We start from the raw sequence: 27,631 nt of genomic DNA, 5'->3' as shown, positions 1-27,631 counted from the left end.
TGGCAACTTTGATGGTAAATCCCTCATTCAACTTTGAGTTGAACAGCATTTTGTTTTCCTAAAGGATTCACCCCAAGACTATTTGTGTAAACTCATATTTTTGATGCACAGGGTTTTTCCTTATTTACTCTCTCTCTCTCTCTCTCTCTCTCTCTCTCTCTCTCTCTCTCTCTCTCTCTCTCTCTCTCTCTCTCTCTCTCGTTTCTCTTTATTTTTGGTTTAATACTGCGCTCAGGTCGCTTTCATGTTCGATCTCTTAATACAAAGAACATTTACAAATATCATTAAGCAGAAAGTTAATGGCTTGTCTTGTCTAGTTCTTTACCCTTACTACTAGTGTGTTATTCCAAATTATCTGCAGACACAATACACTTCAATTAGCTTTGATATCATCAAACAATCAAGACAATCAAGTATTCATATGCAAGACTCGTAAAAAATATTTTCACCAAGCCTTTCAGGCAATCACAAATTGGTTCCCTTCGGTCTGGAGCGATCAGTCATGAACACGAGTGAAACTTTACCGATCGTAAAACAAAAGAAATTCAGAAATAACTCAGGCCGTAATAAGACTGACCTATAAGCGTGACAGACTTTGTCGATGCGACTGGTAAAAAACTTCGTAAAAGACAACCGCATTATGCCAAAGGTGGGTCATTTTCATGCACAAATCAACTCTCCCGCAAACCGCTTCATCGCCTTTCTTCAGCGAGGCGAAATTTCTTGGCCAAGTCCAGCAAGAAGAAGAGAAAACCTCCTTCCCTCACCAGAGGCCGCCACATCACACCACGACTAACTTGAAATAAGATATTTTGGCAGGAGTAATTCCATCCTCTTCATGTATTCGGTTACTCTCTCTCTCTTTCTTTTTTGCTTCGCTGGAATTTTCTCTCGAATACGTTCTTCAAAACGCATTTTAATCTACTGGGTGGGTTTCTTAAAAGGTTATTGCTGTGGACGTAAGATTTGATAAAACTAGAAATTACGGGAGAAGGTCGAGTTATAAAGAATTTCTCTGTTTTGATGGTATTTTCTTTTCGTGATATATTTCAATAATGAATTTGTTATAGATGAAAGGATTACATAATGGGGTTAAACTGTATATGCAGGTAACAGAACTAAGAACACAACTTGCGGTAACAGAACAAAGCATCCAACTTGTGCTAATAGAACTAATCACCCAACTTGTAATAAAAGGTTACAAAAGAAAGTTCCATCCCTCTTTTGCTCTGCTAGAAGTTTTTTATTTTTTTATTTTTAATATATTTTTGTAAATAAAGCATTTAAATCAGAAGGAAATATAATCCAAAAGGACAGTATAATAACTGCAAGACCAATAAAAATAGAACATTAAGGGTACCTATGATAAAGGATAAAGAAATTACGTAGTCCACGGGCAGAGCGAATGAATTCCGCAAGACTTTTCTTCAGTTTTCTCCTTTTATTCTAGCGTTTTCCTGTCATTAATGTCCAGTAACCATAGACGTAAACCACCCCGCCCCCCAAAAAGTTCTGACGGGCAACACGAATATCCCAAACTGCGAATTATTTCACTCGAAACTCGATCTACTGTAAGTAATAATCATTCGAGTTACCAGTCTCAGAGGGGAATTGGTAAGTCGGTCAGCGTGTGGCAACTCGCCTCCTTTGCGGGCTGGTTATTCCTGTATGCCCGACATTTTAGTAAAAGTCCTACCGGAAGAAAATGTGATTCCTCAGGTTTCGGTTGATTTCTCTTTCGAGAAAAAAAGATAACACAAAGTACGGGGAGAACGAAGAAAACAGCTGTCCTTCTCTTGTTTCGGGTTTTCTCCTTATTTTTAAATGGTTCATATCGTGTGGTAAAGATTTAATATGCTGAGTGTACACACACACATTATATATATATATATATATATATATATATATATATATATATATATATATACGATAGATATATATTATATATATATATATCTATATATATATATTATATATAGATATATATATGTAGACTTTAACGCGACATTGAAGAAGTGATCTCGCAATACAATGGTTTCATTTTCACTGTCGTCTTCAGTCCATGTTTCGACTGCTATATGTATGTCAGTGGAAGGACCCACAGTAATATTCTTGTTTATCCAGGGGCGAGGCGTTATATATATATATCATATAATATAATTATATATATATAATATATATAATATATATATATATATATCTATATATAGCAATCGAGATATCGACTGAAAACGAAGGCGAGATGGAACTAATATAATGCAAGATCACTCCTTCATGTTGCGTTGAAGTCTTTACTATTTCTTTTATTTATAAACAGATCGAAATGTGATTTCAAAATATAGGAAAAATTTTCCAATTTCTTTAGGAAGTTTTCACAGAGAGAGAGAGAGAGAAGAGAGATAGAGAGAGAGAGAGAGAGAGAGAGAGATAGATTCATACTAAATCATAAAAAGCCGAGGACAGAACCGTATCCTGTTTTATGTCTCTTGCATCCAACCATGAACAACGATGGTTAACCCTTCAATATACCAATGACTCTCTATTTGATTCTCAAAAGCGATGGATTTATGATTTATTTCTTCCATTATAAAAATAAGTTAAATTTTATAGTATGAGTTTACGTGATCTATTTATCTATAATTACACATGGGAAAACTAAAGAAAAATGTCCTAGTTATACGTATTCCCCACCTTCCCATTCAATACATATATATATATAGTAAATATATATATATAAATATATATTATATATATATATATATATATATATATATATATCATATATATTATCTAAATACCACAGAGATTGTCGGAAATACCACATTTTACAAGCCCATCTTTTCACACCATAGGAAAAAAAAATCACAAGGCCCATCTAATCTACAAAATGGATAGCAATAAATAAATAAAAAATAAATAAATAAATATTTAAATATATAAATAGAAAAAATAAAAAGTAAAAAAAAATCCTAATCATACAAGGTAAATCCCCAATATCACAGAAAAAACGAAGGTTAAAAATCATCTCCTTTCATAAAAAAAAGCTTAAAATCATCCCATTTCATAAAATCATCTTAAAAAAAAAAAAACTGTATATTTCCACTCATATATGTTCTCGAGAGTGTCTTTGAAACAACATGCGATTGGGAAGTCTCGTTCTTTTTATACAAACAAACAAGCAAACGACTCAAACTGTACTCACCGATTTTCTTGCTGACGGTGATGGCAGGTCCGAGTTGAGAGTCAGCCAGGACGGCGGCGACGCTGAAGGTGTAGTCGGTGTTGGGGTGGATGCAGTGGTTGCACTCTTCGGGTTTCAGGAGGAAGGAGCACTCGGCTGTGTCGCACTGTTATGGGAAGGGGGAGAAGTCTTGTTAATGGTATACTACAGTATAAGCAGAGAGAGAGAGAGAGAGAGAGAGAGAGAGAGAGAGAGAGAGAGAGAGAGAGAAGAGAGAGGCACGTAATGCTGGCCTGGTGAAGTGAGCTTTCTTAATTCTATAATACTTGGTGAAGTGAGCTTTCTTAATTCTATAGTACTATTACAATTTTCTCCCATAAGAACCATGTAAGGACTAATAACCACAAGCCTATCATCAAGAAATGCATTTTATAATAATCAATAGCCTTATAATTGTCATCTTATTAATCTTAAAACTAAATCTTAAATAACTTACTAAAACTATTACACCCCTTAGAAAAATAATTAAATTAATTAAACTTAGAATAAATAATAATAAACTCATCTTAACTTTAAAAAATTTATCTTAAAATTCTATATAATAAAGCTCATGAACTAATGAACTAAGAAGTCGTGATTGATATTGCCTCATATATCTTATATCCATTGTTTAATAATCTACTATGTATAACATATAGATGACGTGAACAAACGACATTATTGAGACTGATGACTTGGAGCAGAGAACACTCACCTTCATTTCAGTATCGTAGGATGTGGTTCCGCCCAAGAGAACGAGGATGTAGGAGGAGATATCTCCGTTGCAGGCAGGGCGCTGCCACTCGACGGCCACGTTGGAGAGGCGCTCGTTCACGGCCAGTTGGCGGGGCTTCAAGTGGTCGGTGCTGTCATCTGTCGGAGAAATCAATCTATTCAAGAACTTTTCAATAATGAATGAGTCTAAAGCCTGATACTTATCTGTTCGTACCTCCTCACTTCCACAGTTTGCGCTCAAAATTTTCATTGTATGATTTTACAAGTCAATGTGATGAATATTTGCTTGAAAAAGTGACTATTAACTAAACAAAATCATATCTCATTTGAATTTAAATATTTCCTATCTATCTAAAACCTTATTTAATTAGTTAAAACTACAGAAGAATAAACATAGTAAACTCATGACGTTCCGGACAGGTAATAAACAGTTTGATTCTTGTATAGTCTAGTTTCTCCTTACACGTTTTCTCTTAAAACATTAGCTCATCAAAGAAAACGTGAAGGGTCCGTTTTCAGTGTATATGAACTTTAGCATACGGGGGGGACTACTACATTCGTGTAGAGCGCTTTATACCATTTTCTATGGAATTTGAAGGTATACTATTAAGAAGTTAACACATCCGTTTTCTATTAAAAACTAAAAGGGGTTGCTATAGCAATTGTAAGAGTCCCGGCCTGAGCTCGCCCTCACTACAAGTTCTAAGATTTATTTGCTGCATTAAATAGAGAAAATATATCCTATATTTACAATTTATACAATCACAGTGAATGAGCACGTTCTCAGCTTACGGTGGGGTATTATTTCCTTCTCTGCAACGATTTTTTTTATATATATAAAGTCGTTTATTATCTCTTGACAACAAGAAGTTGAATCTTTTGCGCTGGATTTCATTGCATTTGAGGTCAGTTTGACCGCTTATATCGCGTGATTGTTGAGTTTCCATAAAGTTATTTTATTTTACCTTTACTTTCTTGCGCTTATAATAATCATGAAAATTCCTCATGGGTTAGGAAACAATTACCTCCTGAATAATCTATGTATTTTCTTAACTTTTGTACTGGCTGATTTACCTTTCATCTTGTATCATATATAATAATGATATCTTGAATATTGTATTCTTATCAATAATACTGCTACTGAACAAAGTATTATAGTGCAGATCACTACTAGTTGCAAGTACTTTGATTATAGGTAAATGTATTAGAGTTATTTCTTTAACTACTAATATTCTAGGGCAAAATTCTACCGGCCTTGCTGATAAGATGCACTGGTGCCAATTAAGAGTATATCCTTGTATTTACTCAAAAATATATATTTCATAAATCTGTTTCCCAGATCATCATTCAAAGGGCATATGGAAGCTCCTCGTGTTTGAATTTGGCCAAATATGGTAAAGGGCCACTTTCAAGTCGTACGTTCTTTGAATTACAATAAGTAACTCAAGTAATGTAGGGTGTCTGAGACCTTTAAAAAATGTAGCTTGCCACTATTAACTAAGCAAATACTCCCATGAGCTTATTCTTTAACCAGTGAAATAATTACCTTAGGGATAGGTTACCACTGCAAGGCTACTGCAAAGTGGGAGGAGACAGCCTAAAATCGTTTCGGATTGTAAGATTAAAATGAGAGAGAGAGAGAGAGAGAGAGAGAGGAGAGAGGAGAGAGAGAGAGAGAGAGAGAGAGAGAGAGATACGTACCACCCTTTTCGCAAATCATGTACTGGAGTGAGTGATCAGCAGGGTAGGGCTGGAGTTTCTGGCGGTAATCAGTATCAGGGAAGTCATCCAACATAGCGGCGATGGAGGCTCCGTAGAGGCTGGAGGGAAGGGCGTTCCATTCGTTGGTTGAACCAGTCTGGAAAATCAATTATGTCAGTGGAAATGGTCGGTGCTGATGAGATACAAATAAGAAGTGTTATCTGGGATGGAAAAAAAATTAACAAAGGGAAATAGCATTTGCAACAAAAATAAAATACAGTAAAAAATTTAGAGAATTTTCTGGGATATGAATAAGTTTCTCTTACAAGGGAAAATCAATTCAATATCGGTGATTCTTAAGTGCATTGAAGAGTGGAAAAACTGTTTGAGATTCTGGTTGTGACTACAACATTCTTATTGGATAAAGATCGAACTCTCGACTTTTCAATTGATTGATAATTCATACTAATGAGAATACAAAATTACACAAATATTCCCATTTATAAGTATGGAAATTTGATGTCATTGTAAATCAACTGACTTACATTACCAATGGAAACAGAAAAATAAAAAGAGAAAAATGGTCCCTCTACCTTTTGCCAGTCACAGAAGTCATTTTGGCTGCACTGAGAACCATCGGCGTACAACCAGTTGGTGGGAGACTCGCACTTGTCCCTGTGAACAGAAAGAATTGGGAGACCTATTTAAAACCGATTCACAAAACCTGGAAGAGTCTGAAAAGTAACGAATACTTTTAAAATTAACCTGAAATGTTAGAATTTTTTTTACGTATTACACAAATGGTGCTTTATTTCTTTCCTTTTTTTAAAAATCTTCTGCTGAAAATCCTAACAGAGTCAACCAACTATAAACCCACGATGGATCGAAAATGGAAATCAGCCTCCAGAGAGAGAAAGCTATATGAAAAGGTGATAAAAAATGAATATAAGGGAATAAAAATAAAACCGAAACTCTTGAAATTCAGAATACGTCAGCAGAGAGCAGGAATTAATTTCCTGCTCACTTACATATTTGGAGATCAAACGATGCCGCGACTGCACTATAGGAAAACTATTCCACGTTTCAGTTGCAGCCAAGATAAAACTCCTACAAAACTTGCAGTGTAATTTAACGTAATACGTTCATTGAGACTATAATCGCCAACAATTATCATGATACCTCTACCTTCAAGTTAGATGTGTATGCTGCCACTTCAGAGGAAACTTATGGAATGTATCAGTCACATTCACCACATTCTCCAGTTTGTGCAAACACGCCATTCATTATTTTGCCTTTTTGAGGCTCGTGAGTCCTGAGTGAAAACATACACTTACTCACTCTCATGGCTTCTCGCGCCATACTGTGACCCATTACCGTTCATCATAGACTCCCAAAGCCTGTTGCGAGTTTTCAGTATCTGATTCTTTGAGTTGAGACGGTGGGGCCCAAACCAATACCCAGAGAGATGACGGCAAAGAGAGGTGATATACTGAAGGTGGTCTTCAGTGAAGACTATATATCTCTTGTGGATGAAGGAAATTGATTTCTTCAAATCTGTATGCATTAAAGCATTATGTTTTTTAAAAGACAAATCGATATATATAGCCTGTTGTTTGAATTATACAGACGAAAAGCCTTTGTTGGAAAAAAGCCAAAACGGGCACGGCCCTCCCCCCCAAATCAGGCAGCGACTAGCTAGCTGTTCTCAGTAGAACAGCTACTTCGCAGAAAATACCTGGGTCACTTGTTTGTCAATAAAAACCGGTGAACATTTACATGCGAGGGTCTACGTGGGCAGACGGAGGAGATTTGGCCGGGTGCCCTCATGAGCGTGTCAAGAAAGGTAGGCAAGGAACTCCTGCTGTTACGTCGTAACAAATGGCGTTCCTTTTTTGGGAACTGGGTGCATCCCTGAACGGGATGAGAGGACACAGTTAGGATTGGTCGTGGGAATGCTGGTACTGCATGGGTCCGAGAGAGAGAGAGAGAGAGAGAGAGAGAGAGAGAGAGAGAGAGAGAGAGAGAGAGAGATTCTCGTAACAGTTTTGGGGAGTTGAAGTTGGGAAGGAAAAATAATACAAAGTGAATTCGCGCTCGCGCGTGTGTGCTTGTGCTTGCATGAGAGAGAGAGAGAGAGAGAGAGAGAGAGAGAGAGAGAGAGAGAGAGAGAGACTTCGTGCAATAATTTGTGCAAGTAATCACGATGAACACGTAACATCCAGTGGAAATTAAATGTTGATAGAAAAACACCAAGAACTGCAATTACAAAAAAAAAAAAAAACACCAACAATTACCAAAATAACAGTCGACGAAACGAAAGGAGACGATAAAAAGGTATAAGGAAAGACTGTAGTGATTTTTCGCAATATAAACAAGACAAAATGAATATGAAACGGAGTGAATAAGAGAAGAGATGACTAATAAGGAATTGTGCAAACGCATTGCATGACTTCTGACCCCGTAACCTTTGCAAACAACTTTCGCGTTTTCTCAACTGGGCACGGTCAGTGGTTGTGATGCCAGTGCTTGGCTTAAACCCCATCTCTCTCTCTCTCTCTCTCTCTCTCTCTCTCTCTCTCTCTCTCTCGTGGCCTGAGCACCGTCTGAGAGAAGAAAGAAGAATTCCGGTTTTCATTCAACATTTTTTTTTTAGTCGCATTCGAAATTTTTTTTTAAGTCTTCATATTTTTCCAGACGGAATTTCTATATCACGCTTCGAGTCCACAAAACAAACCGAAGTAATCTCAAACTTTTACTTCCCTATAAATACCGACGAAAGAAATACGACGGCCATTAAAAATTGCAAGTACTTTCCTAACGTCTATAAAAACTCACTGACATCACTGTCAAGTGCAGAATAGAACGTCCGTCGATCGAAATTCCTCAAAGGTAAAAATGGAATGAAAATAAACGAAAAGAAAGTTTATTTGACTGTCTCTCGCTGCTACTGCATACCAACATAGACGCAGACCGAAATGGCGGGAAAGCGCCCAGATGTGTGGAAGCTGGTAAAGGAAATCTCTCTTACGAAGGTTTTGGTTGTCGTGAGGATGCATAGTTAATGCTCGGCCATCTGGAATTTTTAGTTCGATCTCTCTCTCTCTTTCTCTCTGTGTTTGTGTGTGTGTGTGTGTCTTTATCTCTCAAGAAGTAAGTATGGTATGAGTACTTGACATATCCACACACAAGTCTCTCTCTCTCTCTCTCTCTCTCTCTCTCTCTCTCTCTCTCTCTCTCTCTCTCTCTCTCTCTCTCTCTATTTCTTTGTCCCTCAAGAAGTAAGTATAGTTACTTAACATATCCGTACACAAGTCTCTGTCTCTCACTCTCGGTCTTTGTTTCTCAAGAAATAAGAATAGTTACTCTCTCTCTCTCTTTCCAAATGTAGTCTGACGAAACCAGGGAATCAACTGGAGCAGAGCAAAGTCAAGAGCGCTATGCATCACTGGTTACTAATCCATACGAAGCAGATTTTTCGATGGCGAGAGATCATCCTTTAGCTTCCAAAGAATTCGTCTAATTCCTATAAAAAGCCAACTCCTATAAACGCAAAACGGTTTCATCACCAGATGGCAATATCAAATGTTAATGGAGACGGAAAATTAAATCTTTTTGTTATGAGGAACCTCAGGTTCAATAATAGAGAGGTTATGACTGACTGACTCACTGATTTATATCGTCAGCTGGTGGTACATTAAAATAGGTCTTGGGCATGAGAAATCTGTCATAAGCCAAGAAATATACATAAAAACGAGACTTCTTCAAATAAAACCTTCTAAAACAGCATTCGAACAAAACCATGCAAAAGTAATCAATTCGGCAAAAAGGACACGAAATTTAATATTTAATTCTCCGGTGTTTTTTTTTAAAGCCACACAATTTGATATTTAATTCTCCAGTGTTTTTCAAAAAAGGCCACGAAATTTAATATTTAATTCTCCTGTGTTTTTCAAAGTGGGAATCAACAACCCAAGCTTATTATGGATTCACGCAGGTCAGAGAAGGTGAGGGCCAGGAAGACACGACGTCCTAAGGCCTCCAAATCCGTAGAAGACCAGGTCAAGTACAAACGATATAAGGTGACGTTATGGCATTGCACAAGGTGGTTGCTTAGGGGTCTCTTTCTTCGCCAAACCCTATCCACTCTCTCCTTGCATCGTACAGAGAAGAGAACAGTAACTGAGAGAGTCCGTTTGTTTATTTATGCACAGGTTACTTGAATTAACGTACATTAACAGCAACAACAACTACACCATGATACCGATACTGACGATGATAATCTTCGCCAATATGACATTCCGTCTATGATGGTGGTGGTTACTCTGAAAGTCAATTCAACAGTTGCTGCCAAATTCATCCTTTACATGCTGGATCGAGGATGAAGACCCACTGCATAAAACTTCCGAGGCGTCAGAAAAAAAAAATAATAATAATAATGCAGGTTTTATTGAAAATAATGGCTATTTCAGCCGCGTTTATTTTGTATAGAAGTTTCTCTATTCTTCTTATTGCTGACCTTTCTTTTGTGCTTGAAGTAAAGTCAGTAATAAGAATAGAGAAACTTCTATACAAAATAAACGCAGCTGAAATAGCCATTATTTTCAATAAAAGCTGTATTAATGAGGGTCTTCTTCCAGCAAATAATAATAATAATAATAATAATAATAATAATAATAATAATAATAATAATAATAATAATAATAATAATAATAATAATAATAATAATAATAAACGAATTACTTTCAAGAAAAATACTAAGCAACTGAATTAGTTATGCAGCTTTGACGAAACCCCAAACCACACGGTACTCAGAGACAATCCATGACAGTCTAATTGTTCAATAGAAAGCTCGTAATCGTACACAGCATGAAACGAAGCCGTGGCGTTCACTCCCCCGACACAAATAAATAATATTTCCAGTTCAGTAGCGTTTTCTACGAATGATACTAAAATCTACAGAACACCTAACTTTATTCTGCCTATACTGAAATGCTATAAATTTGGGAGATTGTGATACTAATGGAAATTATATGAATTGTGTGAATGCATAGTTGCTTCTGAAGCTTCAGGAAGTTTAAATAACGTTAATTGTACTAATCTAGTTATTATTATTATTATTATTATTATTATTATTATTGTTGTTGTTGTTTTCATTAAATGCATGAATTAGCGATACGAAAAACTTTTCTCCATGGAAACGTCGATATATTTTAATAAATAGAAATATCCGAATTAATAATTATTTTTCCTAAATAACTCCACGACTTATTTATCTAAATTCGTCTCTCTCTATTACCAGACACTATCATTATCAAAAGGAGAGTCATTATAAGCATGCATAAAAAGCAGACGAATACTTATAAAAAATTGTCAATGACTAACCGAGAGTTGATACTGCCAAGTTGATCCCGTAACATCATCCTACAACTTTAAATTTAGATGCTATATCTCCCATGTTGCCTGTACCGCCTCGCTTTCTCCTTCAATAGATTTTTTTGGCGCGTGTTCTGCCCACAATTCATTTCCGTTCTCAAAACTAATAAGATTTTACCGCGCATCTAAGCAGAACGAAGTGTGTGTGTGTGTGTGTGTGTGGTGTGTGTGTGTGTGTTGCGGGGACGACCCGCTCACCCGCCAATCCCTTCATTTATTTATCTCCTGCACTCCGGAGGATCTACAGTTAAAATCTATAAAATTCCATCTGTAAGTTATGGGAGAAAGTCGAGTAGATTGCAGCTGGCAATGGGTGCTCACTTTCACTCATGGCCGTAAACACCCTACTCGTATTAATTATTAATTCCAGCAGCGCGTGATACTACTAACGCTCAGCCTCTCTTTCTCTCTCTCTCTCTCTCTGGGTGCGATAAGTGATATAGGATGTGTGGAGCGTGTTAGTTTTTGGGTGGGGGTGATAGAAAGGGATTGGAGGAGGAGGAGGAGGAGGAGGAGGAGGAGGAGGAATGAGCTATGGACAAAAAATAGGAAATAGTGTAAATGCTGTACATTGTTCTGTAAAATTGGTTTAAAGTGGAAAGCAAAGGAAGAAAAAAATGAAGAAAAAGTAACAGAAGCAGCAAGATGGGGGTGGAAGAATAGGAAAGTGAACGTCATGGGGGTGAAAGGTAATGTTGAGAGAGGTTAAGAAATATGAAACACATTAAACTAAAAATGAAAGATGTAGCTTATATAAAATAGACGAAATCACTCTTAATCTTAAAAAGTGTAAGGAATAATGCTTGGAATGTTTCTGCAACATCCGTACAATTTTTCACTGATACGATTACGTGGATAATGCAAATTCTAAAGACAATAAGGTCCTAACATGATAGGCTTAAAATAAATAAAATAGACAACTAATCGAAATGAAAAGGAATACTGTGACGCAAATCTTAATAATCAAAATATGAATATTCTTTAAAGTTTGATACGCGTGAAGGTATGGAAATCATAAACGAAACGAAACGTTTACAGTAAACAACTCCGTCGAATTGAACGCAACCGTAAAGACTATTACCGACGTGAAATCAGACTCCACTTTCCAGCAATTTTCGACGAGGCCTATTTTCGTTTCTGCCTGTTGCCGATATCGGGAACAGTTGCTTACACTGCAAGTCCATTATAGGCATGAATGAAATGCTGCTTCGTAGAGCAAAAAGCAATGATGGCCATTCAAATCTTTGAAATCTAATCAATGACATTTACTGGGGACAGCTGATTGAAATGAGCTAACGGGTCTAGATGCGTTCAACGGGAATCGTTCTCAAATTATAACATGATTTACTGGATACGAGTCTTCTGCTAGACGTCATTTGGTGGAGGAACTATTATTGTTATCATTTTCTTCTACCTCAGTCATCCTATTCGACTGGGTGGTATTTATAGTGTGGGGTTCCGGGTTGCATCCTTCCTCCTTAGGAGTCCATCACTTTTACCACTATGTGCGCTGTTTCTAGTAGCGCACTCTTCTGCATGAGTCCTGGAGCTTACTTCTGTTTCTAGTTTTTCCAGGTTACATTTCAGGGCTTTTGGGGTCGTGCCAAGTGTCCTATGATTAAGGATACAATTTCCACTGGCATATCCCATATTATTATTATTATTAACCAAACAAAAACTTCTTTCAGTTTTCTTCTGAAGACTGAAAAAGAAACCCACTAAATCACTTGTAACTTGTTTACTTCTAAGTATTTACATTTAATTTTACTCCACACTCGAGTACTTTCAGGCCCTATCTGTGGCCCATTATCAAGAGATGTTTGGGATGAAGTAAACAGGTTACAAAGTGATTTTGTGGGTTTCTTTTTCAATTATTATTATTATTATTATTATTATTATTATTATTATTATTATTATTATTATTATTATTATTATTATTATTATTATTATTTAAGATGTGCACACATACACACACATAATCTGGAACAAGCCATCCGGGCAATTAGCTTATCAGATTATCTATTTGTGAAAACACAGAGGAGGGAAAAAGAGAAGAGAAGTATATCACAGTTGGATACAGCACACAAATAATGAAAGTCATCACAGGGAAAGATGCAATAGAAAGAGGAAATGACTAGCAAAAGAAAATAATTAGTTTCAGGATGCAAAGGGAGTTGTGTAATTCATGACAGAATGGTGTAAGAGAGAGAGAGAGAGAGAGAGAGAGAGAGAGAGAGAGAGAGAGAGAGAGAGAGAGAGAGAGAGAGAGCTGATACAAATCGCTTGTATAATCAATCAGCCTCATTACTTTTCCTCTGTAAAAGGTTGTCAATTCTGAAAACTGCAATTTCGAAACAGTAGCAGGAGCTCGTTGGTCTTATCTTTTCCAGGTCCGTTTGAAGCTAAAAGAAGCCAAAAACAGGATACAATACAGCGAGGAGAGGTAAGGAGGGAGAAAATTCCAAAGCCTGCCAGCAGCGGGGAAAAGAGATGACTTCGAAATAACTTCTCGATTTGCCTTCATAATCATAGACAAGTATGAGAGGTGGTTTGGCTGGCCACACGAGGCTTCAATAGATGTCAGTAAAAAGTAAGGTAGAGGGTATTGGTTAAATTTTTACCATGGATTGAATCCAATTGGCGACCTGAATTATGAGGTCTTCCAAAACAAGTGTGAAGCGAAGGGTTAGATTGTTGCGCTGGAGTCGACCATTCTTGAAGAAGATGCCAACAATGATGACGCAGATTACCCAAAAAAACTGCTTGTATCTCAGACCAAAAAAACATAATGCCAAATGTGACACAGACATTTTGGCTAAATGGCAACACTGTACGAATTGAAATACACCAGATCCAAAACTTCCTTATACATAAAGCCAAGATTTTAAAGTCAGGATTTATATTTATGAATCAGTATACTTTAAAAAGTCCCTGAAAAATTACTTGCACATAAGAAAAACTTACAAAAAGTCAAGATAAATTTTTTCTTTCTCTCAAGTAAATTAGATTAGAACATCCTTGAGGAAAAAGTAAAAATAAAATAAGAAAAACTTACAAAAACTTAATATCTATTTTTGTTTTATTTTTGTTTTAACTAAATCAGTAAATGCCTAAAGAAAAAAAAATGTAAAAATAAAACTCAGGACTAAGTTTTTGTTTTTGTTTTAAGTAAATAAAACAGTTAACACTTAAAGACAATAAAAAAAAATTAAAGACTTACTGGCACATAAGACCGATGAAGGCTCGGCGGTACTGGGAGTCTACGGTCTCCGACAGATAGGGCTTCAGGAGGGTCTTCAGGAAGTTGTGCACTTGAGGGGTCTTGTCGGCTGCCAAGATAGCTCCGTCGGCTTGACATCTGTCGAGGAGGAGGGGGACTTTAGGATTGTCGAAAGCTACTGACAAAGGATGGCGGTATGCCCAGACAGCGTTATACGAAAGGATTCACATTCGTTTTTTAAAATGTTCTAGGAATAAAAGCGTTGTACGAAATAATTTTAATCAGTTTTTAAAAATATTTTATGACTAACTCGTCTCGTACGAAGGAAATTAAATTCAGTTTTTTTTTTTAAAGAGAAATGGAATAAGGAAGGTTTTAAAAGGTGAATAATTTCGTACTGACTCTATTGAAGATTGTTTTTTTTTTAATAAAAAATCTATTTTCATTCATCTGTTTCATTAGTTAGCTCTGCAAATACACGAATTCAAATGAATAAAAAAAATTATTAGTTGCTTTTATTTTAGAGGACATTCTGGATGACTTGCATGCTTGTTAACTGTAAATAAACAGCAATTCTCATTACTTTATTTTAATAAACGTTGTCCAAAAACTAACCCAAGTGAATTGGAAAAGGTTTGTTATTAAGTTGCAACTCTTGATTTAAAAACTTACAGTGTAAAAAAATAATTAAAAGGTGTGATTCAATTTTATTCTTATAGTTAAAGTTAAATTAAATGAATTTAAAATTTTCAAAATGATTTCATATTAACAGTTGATATGAACCAATTTCCTTTACACACGCAACAAAAAACTGGATTTTGTGAAAAGACAAAAACTGGATATACTTTCGAGACTTCCACATTGCTTACGTAAGCAGAGTCTCTTGCTCAAGAATAATTATCATTGAAACAATACGGGCCAAAGTAATACAGAGAGAGAGAGAGAGAGAGAGAGAGAGAGAGAGAGAGAGAGAGAGAGAGAGAGGTATACGCACTTCCTCTGGGCGGTTGCGAAGTCCACTGGTGTCAAAGCATCGTAGACCTTATAACATCTGTTCTGGAACTTCGAATAACCAGGAGAGCAGGCATCTGAAAACAAAAGGAGAATGATGTGTAAAGAGAGTTTTAAAATGACATATACGTATGTATATATATGCATATATTCCTATTTATTCATTTATTTATATTATCGTTTTCCCTAAAAACACTTTCATGGGGGGGGGGGGGGGGGGGTTGTGGCGTTGGCTCCAGGTGTTATCCTTTTGGTTATGTAACAGCATTTCAGGGATAAAGTTGCTTTTCCACTCTGAAACACCACCATAGTGGGTTAATCACCAGGTACAGTTACCTAATTCACTGCATAAGCATAAATAATATATATATATATATATATATTATATAAATATATATATATACATACATATATATATATATATATATATATATATATATATATATATCGGAATTAAACAATAAAATAATAGAATAATAGAAATAAAGATAATAAAATAGTAAAAATAAAAATATTACAAATAAATAGAAATAATAGAATAAGAATCTATTATTTCTATTTTTATTTGTAATATTTTTATTTTGAATTATTTTTATTTTACTTTTTATCATCTTTATTTCTATTTTGTTCTATTATTTTATTATTTTAATTCCGATTTTATATACATATATATATATATATAATATATATATATATATATATATATAATATATATATATATAATACACAATAATATTTGCTAATACACACAATGTGCTAAGACTCTTCCTGTTACTTAAACAACACAGCATCACATTTGTTTTTCTGCTTAAATCCTTCTTTCAAGTTCTTACATTTGTGTCGTACAGTTTACACTCACAAACACGCTCCAAGGCGAAATACACAAACAACCGCGGAAGTGGGCAGCGTGTGCTTGTTGGGTTTGTTTTTGTTTGACGTCCGTTCCAAAATAGGCATCATGTGAGACCATGAGTAGTGGGTCCTGCGTAGGATATCACAGATCTGGACTGAGTTTGACGGGAAGGACTGAATATATACGTCTTATTCTATCTTTTAACATTCAGAAGATCTATGGGTATACTCAGAAAACTCTGTTGGGAGTGGGGGTGGGTTTGGGTGGGGTAGGGGAGGGGGAGGGGGAGAGTCTCCTACTTATCCTGGGTATAAGAGATCCACATAATCACTGGAGTGTGTTGAAGCACAACAAAATAATACGGAGAGAAGATTGGTGCAAGCAACAAATGGATCACACTGAGGCCCGAAAGCAAGAGAAATAAGCTAGTGGGTGATCCCACCTCTCCATTGTTATCTATTGCCTATCTTCTTCCTCGCCACTGAATGGATAAGCATTCCTCGTAACAGCGACCCCTACTAGGGAATAAACTACGAAGATGATAACAAATGCTTCTCTAATGTTAAACAGATACAACCACCGTTTTTTCTATTCTGAATCCACCGACATGGGCACGGCTGATCGAATCAAGATCGTTCAATGCATAAAGTTTGCCTTTAGTGAATGACACATGCTAAACGACGTAGGAAACACAGAAGAAGGTATAGCAATGTCGGGACGTCCTGATGCCAAGAACGTTTCTTTGGGCCTGACGTGTGATAATAATGAGTGGCCTAAGAACACTTCCTTTGAAAAATGACACTGTCTTCACTCAGAATGCTTTCAAACAAGTAGCATAATACAGTTTTCTTTGATGGTGACGTATGTAAGATTTTCTACACATGCACAGTGAATATATATATATATATATATATATATATACATATATATATATATATATATATATATATATATATACTATATATGTATATATACATATATATATATACGTATACATATATATATATATATCTATATATAATATATATATATGTATACGTATATATGTATACGATATATTAAGAAGGTGTGTCCGATTCCTCATCACATCTGAATACACTCACCCTTCTTCATGAGAATTCCTCCTCCACCACCTCCTCCTCCTCCTTCATCTCCTCCTTCGTCGCTAACTTTCTGATGCACTTTGGCGACGACGGTCACTTCCGTGACTTGGGCCACGGCGTCCGCCGTCTCCCGGCAGGCGTTGCCGTCATCCTCCTTGGCCGCCGCCGGGAGGAACTCGAACTTCGGCAGGAGCACCACCAGTAAGGTCACCGCCGAGCACACGGCGATCACGACGCAGGAGACGGCGATCGGCAGGTGCTTACGGACATCCTTTAACCTGAAGCGGCATCTCCCCAGCTTCATCTTGGGGCAAGAACTGCACTCGCATCTTTCGTTCGGACGGGCGCGCCCTGCCCTGCCCTGGTCAAGAGGGATCGCCGCCAAAGCCCTCCCCCTCCCGCCGAAGATCGAGTCTAAATGTCACCGGGTGACCTTGCTCCTCCTCGATCGATTTTGTGCCTCGTTGTTTGTTTCCTGTTTTGCGTCGCTGTGACGATCGGGTTTTTGGTCGGGGTAGTCGCATATTAATGCTGGGTAATCGTAGCACAAAGAGAGAGAAAAAAATGAACAGGGAGAAAAGGAGAGGGAGGGAGGGAGAGAGAGAGAATTCTGCTACCAGTGGCATGGCACGAGCCTTTCATTTAGTGCCCCTTCGACAGCCGACGATTACGTCTCCAGAACCAGTTCTCCTACGACATGCAAAGAAGTTATGAAAGGGAGCTGGAGCTTTCGTCAGAAGAAGAAGAAGAAAAGGGAGAGGGAGGGGGAGAGGAATAGAAGGGGAGGGTCATTACTAAAGGCCACAATAATTGTTTAGCAAGTATAAAAAAAAATACTCAACCATTTTTTTCTCTAGTTCCACGGACCCATTGCATACGAAATGGACCAGGTTTTTTAATCCGTTTTTTACCGCCTCTCTTGACCCATGTTAGGCTACTATCACACCAGGTTTTCGCTGTTTAAAATGAAGAAAAACCTATGCGCGAAAGGCGGGGCTTCTAAAAATACCCCCGCAAATCACAGGCGGCGAGTGCCAACATCACCTTTCACTTGAATAAATGAGTTCAGGTCTTGATTGGCCGACATGCGTGCCCGAAAGTTCGCAATCCACCTGGACGAAGAAGAAGAAGAAGAAGAAGAAGGACGGCGAGTACCTTTCCTGGACCTATGAAATACGAAGTAGGCCAATATGCCCATTTTCCTTCTCGACAATGTTTCAGGCCAAATTCGTCTCTCAGGTGATTGGTACGAATGCGGTCAAGAGCTAACACCCCCTACCCGACAGGAGAGAGAGAGAGAGAGAGAGAGAGAGAGAGAGAGAGAGAGAGAGAGAGAGAAAAGTTGCTAATCGACATGTTGAATTCCCCACGTATTATATGAGTCGGCTACCTTGATATCTACGAGCTACATTTAAAACTTTATCGAAATCCACAAAAAAACTATTTAGATATTTAATTCCTGCCAGCATATTCTGAGAACCTTAAGGATGACTTGCACGCCTCCCTGAATTGTCCTTCATAATCCTCAAACATTCTGCTTTTTTCTGAGTGTGTGTGTTTGTTATCAAACTGAGCTGACCTTGTACCAAGACGGACACTTGCTCTGTTGAATAATCCCAGAGGCATTACGTCCTTATCTGTTTTAAGCTTCTATTATATTCATTTCCACCTATAAGCAACCCAGACTCAAGGACAAGTTCCAGGACGGAATGACCACTGCCCTGTGACGCCAGCTTTGAGCGACGTCGCCCCCACCAGGAATAGAATTGTATCTTTACATCTAACCTCACAAGACTGCTCAGACTTGCTAGTCAGCTCTAGGCTCTGTTATCCGACGAATTAATCTCGAGTGTGAAAAAGAAAACGAGTTTTGGATGAACAGCACAAAGGGGAGGTAACTGCAGGTAGGGGGTGGCATGGTTGGGGTATATTTGGGGGTATGGGCAGGAGAGTAAACATATTTTATTATTGAAGGACTTCCTAGTCCTTGGAACGATAGACACTCGAGCCCTTCCACGAGTGTCCAGTGCTTTCGTGTGCCCGATTTTCTATATGTAGAGTCCGTCGGAATAGACAACTGAGGTCATTTTTTTAGCAACGTTGTGAAGGAAAATTTACATGAACCAGGAAAAACAGAAGCAGGAACCGAATTCCAAAGTTTGGTAGTACGTGGAATGAAGCAATCAAGAACTGAGCATTTGGTAAACTGCCAATATTTACTTAGGGAATGCGTGGATGCGGCTGTCTCATGGGTGTTACAATTAGGTATATACCAGCGATGCCGGTTTTTCTTCACAACATTGGTTTTTAGCAGTGTTACCATATGCAGTTCATCTGATTTTTTGACGTTATTCATGATTTAATAGTTAGAATGCGTATTTTCCAATGTAGAATTATTTTCGGTGACGTTAGAAAACTACGTCACTAGTTTAACATAAAGTATTTTTGACGAGGAAGAATAAAGGATTTCAATAAAATTCATTTGTATAAATAAGCAGGATATGTTTTATAGCTTTATTTTCATAATAAAACATAAAAAGCAAAGTGAAGAATTTTATTCTTCAGTGCCGTGGCCTGTGGTCTGAAAAGCCATGGAGTTGCCAGATGTCGCCAGAAAGCCACACTAATAGACGAAATTCCTCAAAACGGTAATCCTGGTGCATACCTGCGCTAGAGCACAAGAGATATCATTAAGGAAAATCTCCAGAATTTTTAGGGTTTAAAAACAAAAGAATAAACGAAAACACACGGTTTTAAATTGTATCTGCCATGAGAATGAAGTAATCACGAATAAGAAGGTGGAACCAGTGTAACTTTCCCAGCTGATTAAATTAGTCGTCGATGAAATTAGGTTAGATGTAAATTAGGCGCATAAAAAAACGAAAAAAAAAAAACCCTGGAGGAACTGATCTGAACACAAAAACTTACTTTTCCGTATAAAAAAAAGTATCAGGGTAACAAAAAACAGGTACAGAGGAATCAACCACTGACATACTCGCTCCTTGAGAGAGAGAGATGAGACCGAGTTAGAGAGAGAGAGAGAGAGAGAGAGAGAGAGAGAGAGAGCGGAAAAAAGCAAATCAAATCAGGTGAAGGTTCCAGTGACAGGAACTGGTCTGCTTAAATATTCAAGGTGGGGGGGGGGGGGTGTTATGGCTGGCTACAGGGAGCCATTCGTTGTCCAGTGATAAATGCTCGACACTTTCGTACTCTTTAAGATCGAAAAATTTCTTTCGTATTTTCGCCATTAAGCTTTACCAAGAAGCAGCAATATAAGCAGATAATTCCCGTTAAGCATTTACAGGTAAAAAGCAACTAACAGCAGGTGGGTGGGATGCTTAAAAGGGTAAAAGAGCGGTGTCAAGGCAGTCGTGTGGTTGGTACCCGTGGCTACCTTGAGAGAATAAGGTTAATATCAGGTGTCACCTGTGATTATTGTTGCACGTAAGAGAATTTCGTATTGCTCGCCTGAAGAAGTTTGAAATTTTAGCTTCAATATGCCCATGAAATACATACACAATGAAATACCCTACACGGCCAGAAAATTATGTGAACATAAACAAACTGAAAAAATGTTTAGCCTTCGAGGACGCCTGAAGTCTGACGCCTAAGGTTTTCATCTTTTCAATTTTCTAAAATAAAAATTCAGTAATAAACTTTACAGGAAAAGCATAACCACCGTCATCAGCTGTTGGGGAAATATTTTGGGGAATATTTTACACAAAATTAGTTAGCTAAACTGTTTCCTGATTTCCTATATATGAAAAATAAAATAAAAATCAACATTGGTCATTCTCACAAAAAAAATATGAAAATGACTTAATAGGCAAGGTAGCACGAAGATATTATTATTATTATTATTATTATTATTATTATTATATCATTATTATTATTATTATTATTATTATTATTCTTATTATTATTATTATTTTATATTATTATTATTATTATTATTATTATTATTGTTGTTGTTGTTGTTGTTGTTGTTGTTGTTGTTGTTGTAGTAAATTAATTTAATAATATTACAAATACATTTTTACTCTCATAAGAATTAGTCATAAGATTATGTTCTAAAAAAAATGAAACTGGAGCAAGGTCAAGAAGTTAGAGATGTTAAACAGCCAAGGAGAAGCAGAAGCAGCGAGAGCCCTTGGAGGAAAGACTGGAACACTGGACTTCGGTTCCAGAGGAGATCCTGGAATGCTGAAGAGCTTGGAACTTCAGACAAGGATGTACAACCCGATGGAAACTACCCAAGGCATAATGAAATTAAATATTCCGTGAGCTGGACTGTGTTGGAGGGGGGGAGGGGGACTGCATATTCTCTATGCAATTGATTGGGTCTTCTGATGTTTAAGGATATAAGAACCCTTGTTGGAAAGACTGGAAAACTGGACGGAAGTTCCAGAGGCGATCCTGGAACACTGAAGAGCCTGGAGCTTGGACAAGGATCTACGAACATATGATAAAATGGAATTAAATATTCCATGATCTTGGATGGGGGCTGGGGATTGGTGTCTGAAAGCTGGAAGCTGTCTCTCCCGTACCGTATCCAGAGCAGACCCTCGTATGACTGGAATACTCTATTGTTTTTTTGTGTTTTTTTTTTTTTTTTTTTTTGGCATTATCCGAGGCTTTCTAGCGCTGGAATCCCGTCCCGGGAGAAAAGCCAGCAGCGTTGTTGACATGACTCGTTTATCTATACATGTGCCATTAATTGGACGGATGTGGACGAGCGATTTTCTCGCATGCAAATGGAAGGAGGAGGAGGAGGAGGAGGAGGAGGAGGAGGAGGAGGAGGAGGTTCTCGTGCACGAATGTTCATTTCGGTCTGGAATGCTGTTGCGTTAATGCTTTCTCAATTGCTTTTCCAGGCTGTATTGTCCACGTCATAAGATCGACTAGGATTAAATAGGACAAGATTAAATGGGTCCTGAGAAGTATAGAACAGAGAAGAATTTCCTTACCAGGAATTTAGTGCAAATCTTCGATATTTCGAGTTTATTTAATCGCCAAATTTTAAGCTGCAATTTAATTTATTTAATAATATAAAATGTTTTCCTTTGAAAAAAGTAGACCTTTCAGTCGCACCCATATAAGGCTTAAGAATTGTGACTTTTTTCCGTCTGGTTGAAAAATAACAGAAATAAAAGAACATGAATAATCGCTCGATTCGGGAAGACTATGCTAGAGAGAGAGAGAGAGAGAGAGAGAGAGAGAGAGAGAGAGAGAGAGAGAGAGAGAAGACGATAAAGTTTGTGATAAACGCAATTTACTTTTACTAACTGCATAATAAATTTAATTTCCTGCCATAAACTTAATTCTACGCTTTATCTAAATTACTGTATAAATTTACACATATTTGTCGCAACAAAGCCATCACTCTAAAGCAATATATTAACAATGTTAATATCCAACATTAACATTGAGAAACGAAAGTTATATACGGAGGACGCAACCCACAAGTCAACCACAGCAATTATTGCGCATAATTAATAAGTATAATTTTCTGTATAATTAGCTATCGTCGATGCACCATAATTCCGCAGTGATACAACTCAATGTCATTTCAATAAAGAAATTAATTTTCATACTCGACTACTTTGCTTTCTTCTTGGTTGGGAATATTACGTCATCAGATTCTTCTTAAATGAGATATGATGCCATCGTATCTATCTAAATTATGGTTAGGAAGCTAGTAATGCGAGTCTTGTGTTGTAATCTATAATTCACTCTCTCTCTCTCTCTCTCTCTCTCTCTCTCTCTCTCTCTCTCTCTCTCTCTCTCTCTCTCATCAAATGTTAGTGTTTTTCTACATGCTTCACTCTCGCCATTTTTATATCTCTCTCTCTCTCTCTCTCTCTCTCTCTCTCTCTCTCTCTCTCTCTCTCTATCAAATTTCAGTATTTTGCTACATGATTCACTATCGCCATTTTTATATTCTCTCTCTCTCTCTCTCTACCAAAACATTTGTTTTAAATACCCAATTACAAACATATCTGACGTATTATCAAGTACTTTATTGAAAAAAAATTGAAACGCACAAGAAATAAAATAATATAAATCGTCTGTAGATAAATTTCCAGGTAAACCAGCAGAGGTCATCCCTCCAGATGACTTTGATGCGGAGATTACACGCGGTAGACCCAACGTCCTTGCTTAACCCAACATTAGAGAGAAAATTGAGAGGGGGCGGGGGGGTGAGGGGGGGGGGGGGGGGGGCGGTTGGTAAAAAAAAAAAAAAAAAAAAAAAACTAAAAGATCAAAGTTCATAAAGAAACCTACAATGAAAGCGTATGTATGTATGGTTGGTGTTCCAGTACTCTCTCTCTCTCTCTCTCTTGTTTATTTTACTGTCTTTTTTAAAAATAATAACGATTACTTACAATTTTTTAATGTCAATTTAATATTTAATTTTTTACATGTTTGTGAATTCCTTTTATGTATTAATATAATGTAATTGTATTATATTTCTTCACAGACTGATGATACTCCGTGTTGTGTGCGCGAAACGTTTTTTGATTTTAAATTATGGCCTTGTACTAAGATGTATCATGGAACCTCCTGAAATCTTGCTATATTGCCGTCTGGAGATCTTATATATATCATATATATATATATATATATTATATATATATATTAATTATATATATTAATATATATATAATATAATATATAATGTATGTATAGATATATTATATATATTATAATTATAGTACATTATATATATATATATATATATATGCAGAAGACATATCCCCATATATATATATATATATATATAATAATATATATATATATATATATATATATATATATATATAGATAAGGTATGTATGTTTATGTATGTACAAGGTATGTCGTAACATTTAATTTTTAAAAACCATGATTCAACCATTTCATGAGAATGGGGTAGTAACCAATTATGCTGTATTTCTCATGATCCACTCCCTTAAATAAAAAAGAAAAAAGAAACATAGGAATATCTGTCACTTTCCATTTGGCCTTTCGGTGTACTTTCGCAACGAATCCCGCCTTCGCCCGATTCCCTGAGGAGACCTCAGCAAAAGAGAGAGTATGGAAAATCGAGAAAGTATGGAAATCGAGAAAGAGTAGGAAAAAATCGTCTGCCCCGTTCCGGAAGTGGGCTTCCCCCACGCCCCACGTGACCTTAGACGACCCTTTGTGGCGTCTGAATAGTACAGGCCGAGGAATAAAAAGATTCACGAAGGTATTGTAATGGTTAGGCAGCGTGGGGGGTGGGGGGGGGGGGGGAATAATCCAATAAAATGAAAACACGTGTATTGTACTGTTTCGGAATATGTGGCAACTTTCGTTTTTCCGTCTCTGGGATTCTCGACGGATTCTGTTTTTCTCCGATCGCTACATTCTCTCCTCACGTCCGATGCTCGTCCATACCCTTCTTTTCGTGCTCTCCTCTCTCTCTCTCTCTCTCTCTCTCTCTCTCTCTCTCCTTTAATCCGATAACAAACTGGGAACTCGCAAGACATAATTTTGAAAATATAATCGCTACAAAAAATACGAAAGACAATGGTCAAAATTTTCGATGAGATTTGCTAAAGTTGCCCTTCACTCCAGCCAATCAAGTGTCCTAATCTTGTCACGAACAAATGGCTCGATGTTCACTGACCTTTCCACACCGACCAATGATAAGTCGGCTGAGAAAGTAACATTCATTTACCTGAATCCCTTTGAATCACAGTAATTTCTTCATGCATTGGCAAATTGACGTAAATCAACTTGAGTACATCAACTGATGGATGGTTTAATGAACGAAGTGTTTATTAATAAATTCGAATGTTGATACATTACAGTACATTAATCACACATATAATACAATTTAGCTTTTAATAATAACTTAGTGGTACGGAGTTCAAGAGAGGACATGCTCACCCTAGGCTAGGCAATCTCTAGGCTTCATGCCACGGCAATTTACCATAGAAATAGTCAATTTTCCTTCCTTAATATCTATGCAAGTTAACTGGAGGCGGACAGAATTGGCAATTAACTGCCCCCAACCTTAAGTCTGACGTCAATGAAAAACATTTGGAGATATGGAAAAAAAAATATGTGGCCATTTTTAACGCCACGTAAACAATGGTCAGCCTCAGTAGGAGGTTTAATCCTAAAGCCTAAAGGGCACGACAGATCATTCAGAGAGAGAGAGAGAGAGAGAGAGAGAGAGAGAGAGAGAGAGAGAGAGAGAGAGATCCCAGTCGATCACCTCCAACGCCCCCACTCACCCAAGAACAGACTCCTGATCACCTTTACCGAAAGGAAACAGGCTGGAAGTCATGAACTCAGTCAGGCATTCAACAGCCATTCTCTTTGTCTCGCCACTTCGTTTGAACGGGAAACATCACTGCCAGGCGCCAACTTATCTGAAGGGGGCACGACACTAAAGTCTTTTCTACAATCGTCTCATATCAACTTATCTGAGGAGGTACGACACTAAAACCTTCTAGCAAATCACTCGTCTCATATCAACTTTCCTGAGGGGGTACGACACTAAAGTCTTTTTACAAAACAATCGTCTCATATCAACTTATCTGAAAGGGGTACGGCACTAAAGTCTTCTAACAGAACAATCGACCCACGGCCTTTTAAAAAGCAGGGGATAGCATATCTGAAGAGAAACATCACTAAAATATTTAAATGGAATAGACGACTTGTGTTCCCTGAGTAAGACGGATAACATCTTTCCCCAATAAGAGGAACATCACTCAAGTTCAATAAAAAAGGAAAAGACGAGCCTTGTTCCTAGAGGAAGGCAAAAATTGATGCAGGATTGATCATCTTTTATGACGGCTTTGCAGTTAATCATTTTCACCCCTACCCCCCCACTAAAACCCAGCTCCAGGATTATCCTTGACCAGAACCCGACAGTTATCTGACCCCAAGACGACAGCAGCAGGAGCAGCAGCAGGAGGAACCGGACAGCGCCGACCAGATGACCTTGTCCTCTTCTGACGGCGCCTGGAAGGAACACAACACCGCAGGAGAGCGAAGGAGCTGCAGGACTTATTCACTTCGGCAGAGTTGATTATGCATAACTGGAACGTCTCGTAACTTACTCTGATTAGCTGAACGTGCCCTGCATTGTGCTCTACAGAAACGTATGTGACATTGCCTTCAATGCAGTTATTTAAATCGTAGATACATATCTAATTATATCAAACGCAATTCGCTTTCAAGGTTCAGTCATATTTATAAAAGTGTACAATCAACATTCTGTGCGTTGACCTTTGCACATTTTTTGTTTTTCAATAAAGGATAAAAACAACTTCTATTGCAAAGGACCCTTGTTTTAAAAAAAGATAAAAAAAACAGAAAATGGCATAAAGTTGCTATAATTTAGCAAATGTATGCCATTTTTATCCACAGTATTAAGATTATATAGCAGCTATATAATCTTAATACTGTGGAAAAAAATAGAATATTCCTTTTCGCACAAAATCAATTCCTTACAAATGGCAAAATTGCAAGATATAGCATGACAAACCAACCATCTTGCAATAATCTCGCCAAGTTCTGGGACTGAAAGGCCTTGAAAACAAGGGATAACTTTGTTCTCGGCCTTCTTCTTTTTTTTTTTTTTTTTTTTTTTGCATGACTGAGCTGAAAAAGGTCCGTGACGAACAGTCTCGCCTCGCCAGCTTTCCCATAAAGCGAAAAATACAGAAACCAAAGGTTCTTATCTGAAAGTTTCCAGATAAGAAGACAACGTCAGTCTGGCTGACTGTTCATGAGATAAAAGTAAAAGACAATAAAAGGCTAAATACTTGCTCCACTCCCGCTAAGATGGACGCGGTTCTTAACAGGATCTGCAGGATCTCCTGACGGTGTACACCCTCTACTTATTTGGAGGAGGAGGAGGAGGAGGAGGAGGAGGAGGAGAGGGGGATGGAGATGAGGAGGTGGAGGAATGGGGAGGTGGAGAAATGGGGAGGAGGAGTGAAGAGAAGAAGGAAGGAGGAGAGGAGGTTGGAGAGGAGGTGGAGGAGGAGAGAGGTGGAGGAGAAGGAGGAGAGATGAGATGGAGGAGGAAAAATGAGGAGGTAGAGGAAGGTGAAGAGAGGAGAAATAGGGAGGAGGAGGGAGAGAAGAGAAGAAGGAGGAGGAGGAGGAGAGAAGGTGGAGGAGGAGAGAAGGTGAAGGAGAAGAGGGGGAAATGGAGGATGGGAGGAGGTGAGACAGGGGGAGGTGGAGAAATGAGGAGGAGGAGGGAGAGAAAAGGTGAAGGAGGAGGAGGAGGAGAAGGGAGAGAGGAGGAGGGAAAAGGTGAAGGGGAGGCAAATGAGGGAGGAGGAAGAGAAAAGGTGAGGAGGAGGCGG

At 37.6% G+C, this 27,631-nt stretch overlaps 1 protein-coding gene across 2 annotated transcripts in view; it reads right to left on the bottom strand.

Moving 5' to 3' along the window:
• Positions 1 to 27,631, bottom strand: part of LOC135195514 (uncharacterized) — a 185,062-nt gene that overhangs the window by 105,238 nt on the left and 52,193 nt on the right. Inside the window, exons 1-7 of one of the 2 annotated variants that reach the window (XM_064221749.1) lie at positions 17,277 to 17,598; positions 15,304 to 15,397; positions 14,310 to 14,447; positions 6,250 to 6,331; positions 5,657 to 5,813; positions 3,936 to 4,093; positions 3,203 to 3,347 (exon numbers count right to left, since the gene is read on the bottom strand). In XM_064221749.1, the coding sequence (XP_064077819.1) occupies positions 3,203 to 3,347; positions 3,936 to 4,093; positions 5,657 to 5,813; positions 6,250 to 6,331; positions 14,310 to 14,447; positions 15,304 to 15,397; positions 17,277 to 17,580 (1,078 nt within the window). In that variant the 5' untranslated portion in view covers positions 17,581 to 17,598. Of the gene's footprint in view, positions 1 to 3,202; positions 3,348 to 3,935; positions 4,094 to 5,656; positions 5,814 to 6,249; positions 6,332 to 14,309; positions 14,448 to 15,303; positions 15,398 to 17,276; positions 17,599 to 27,631 lie in introns of those variants that run through there. The other variant, XM_064221750.1, reaches the window with a different exon arrangement.

Source organism: Macrobrachium nipponense, chromosome 16, assembly GCF_015104395.2.
Source record: "Macrobrachium nipponense isolate FS-2020 chromosome 16, ASM1510439v2, whole genome shotgun sequence".
Taxonomy (NCBI): domain Eukaryota; kingdom Metazoa; phylum Arthropoda; class Malacostraca; order Decapoda; family Palaemonidae; genus Macrobrachium; species Macrobrachium nipponense.
This window is presented reverse-complemented; position numbering and strand designations above follow the sequence as displayed.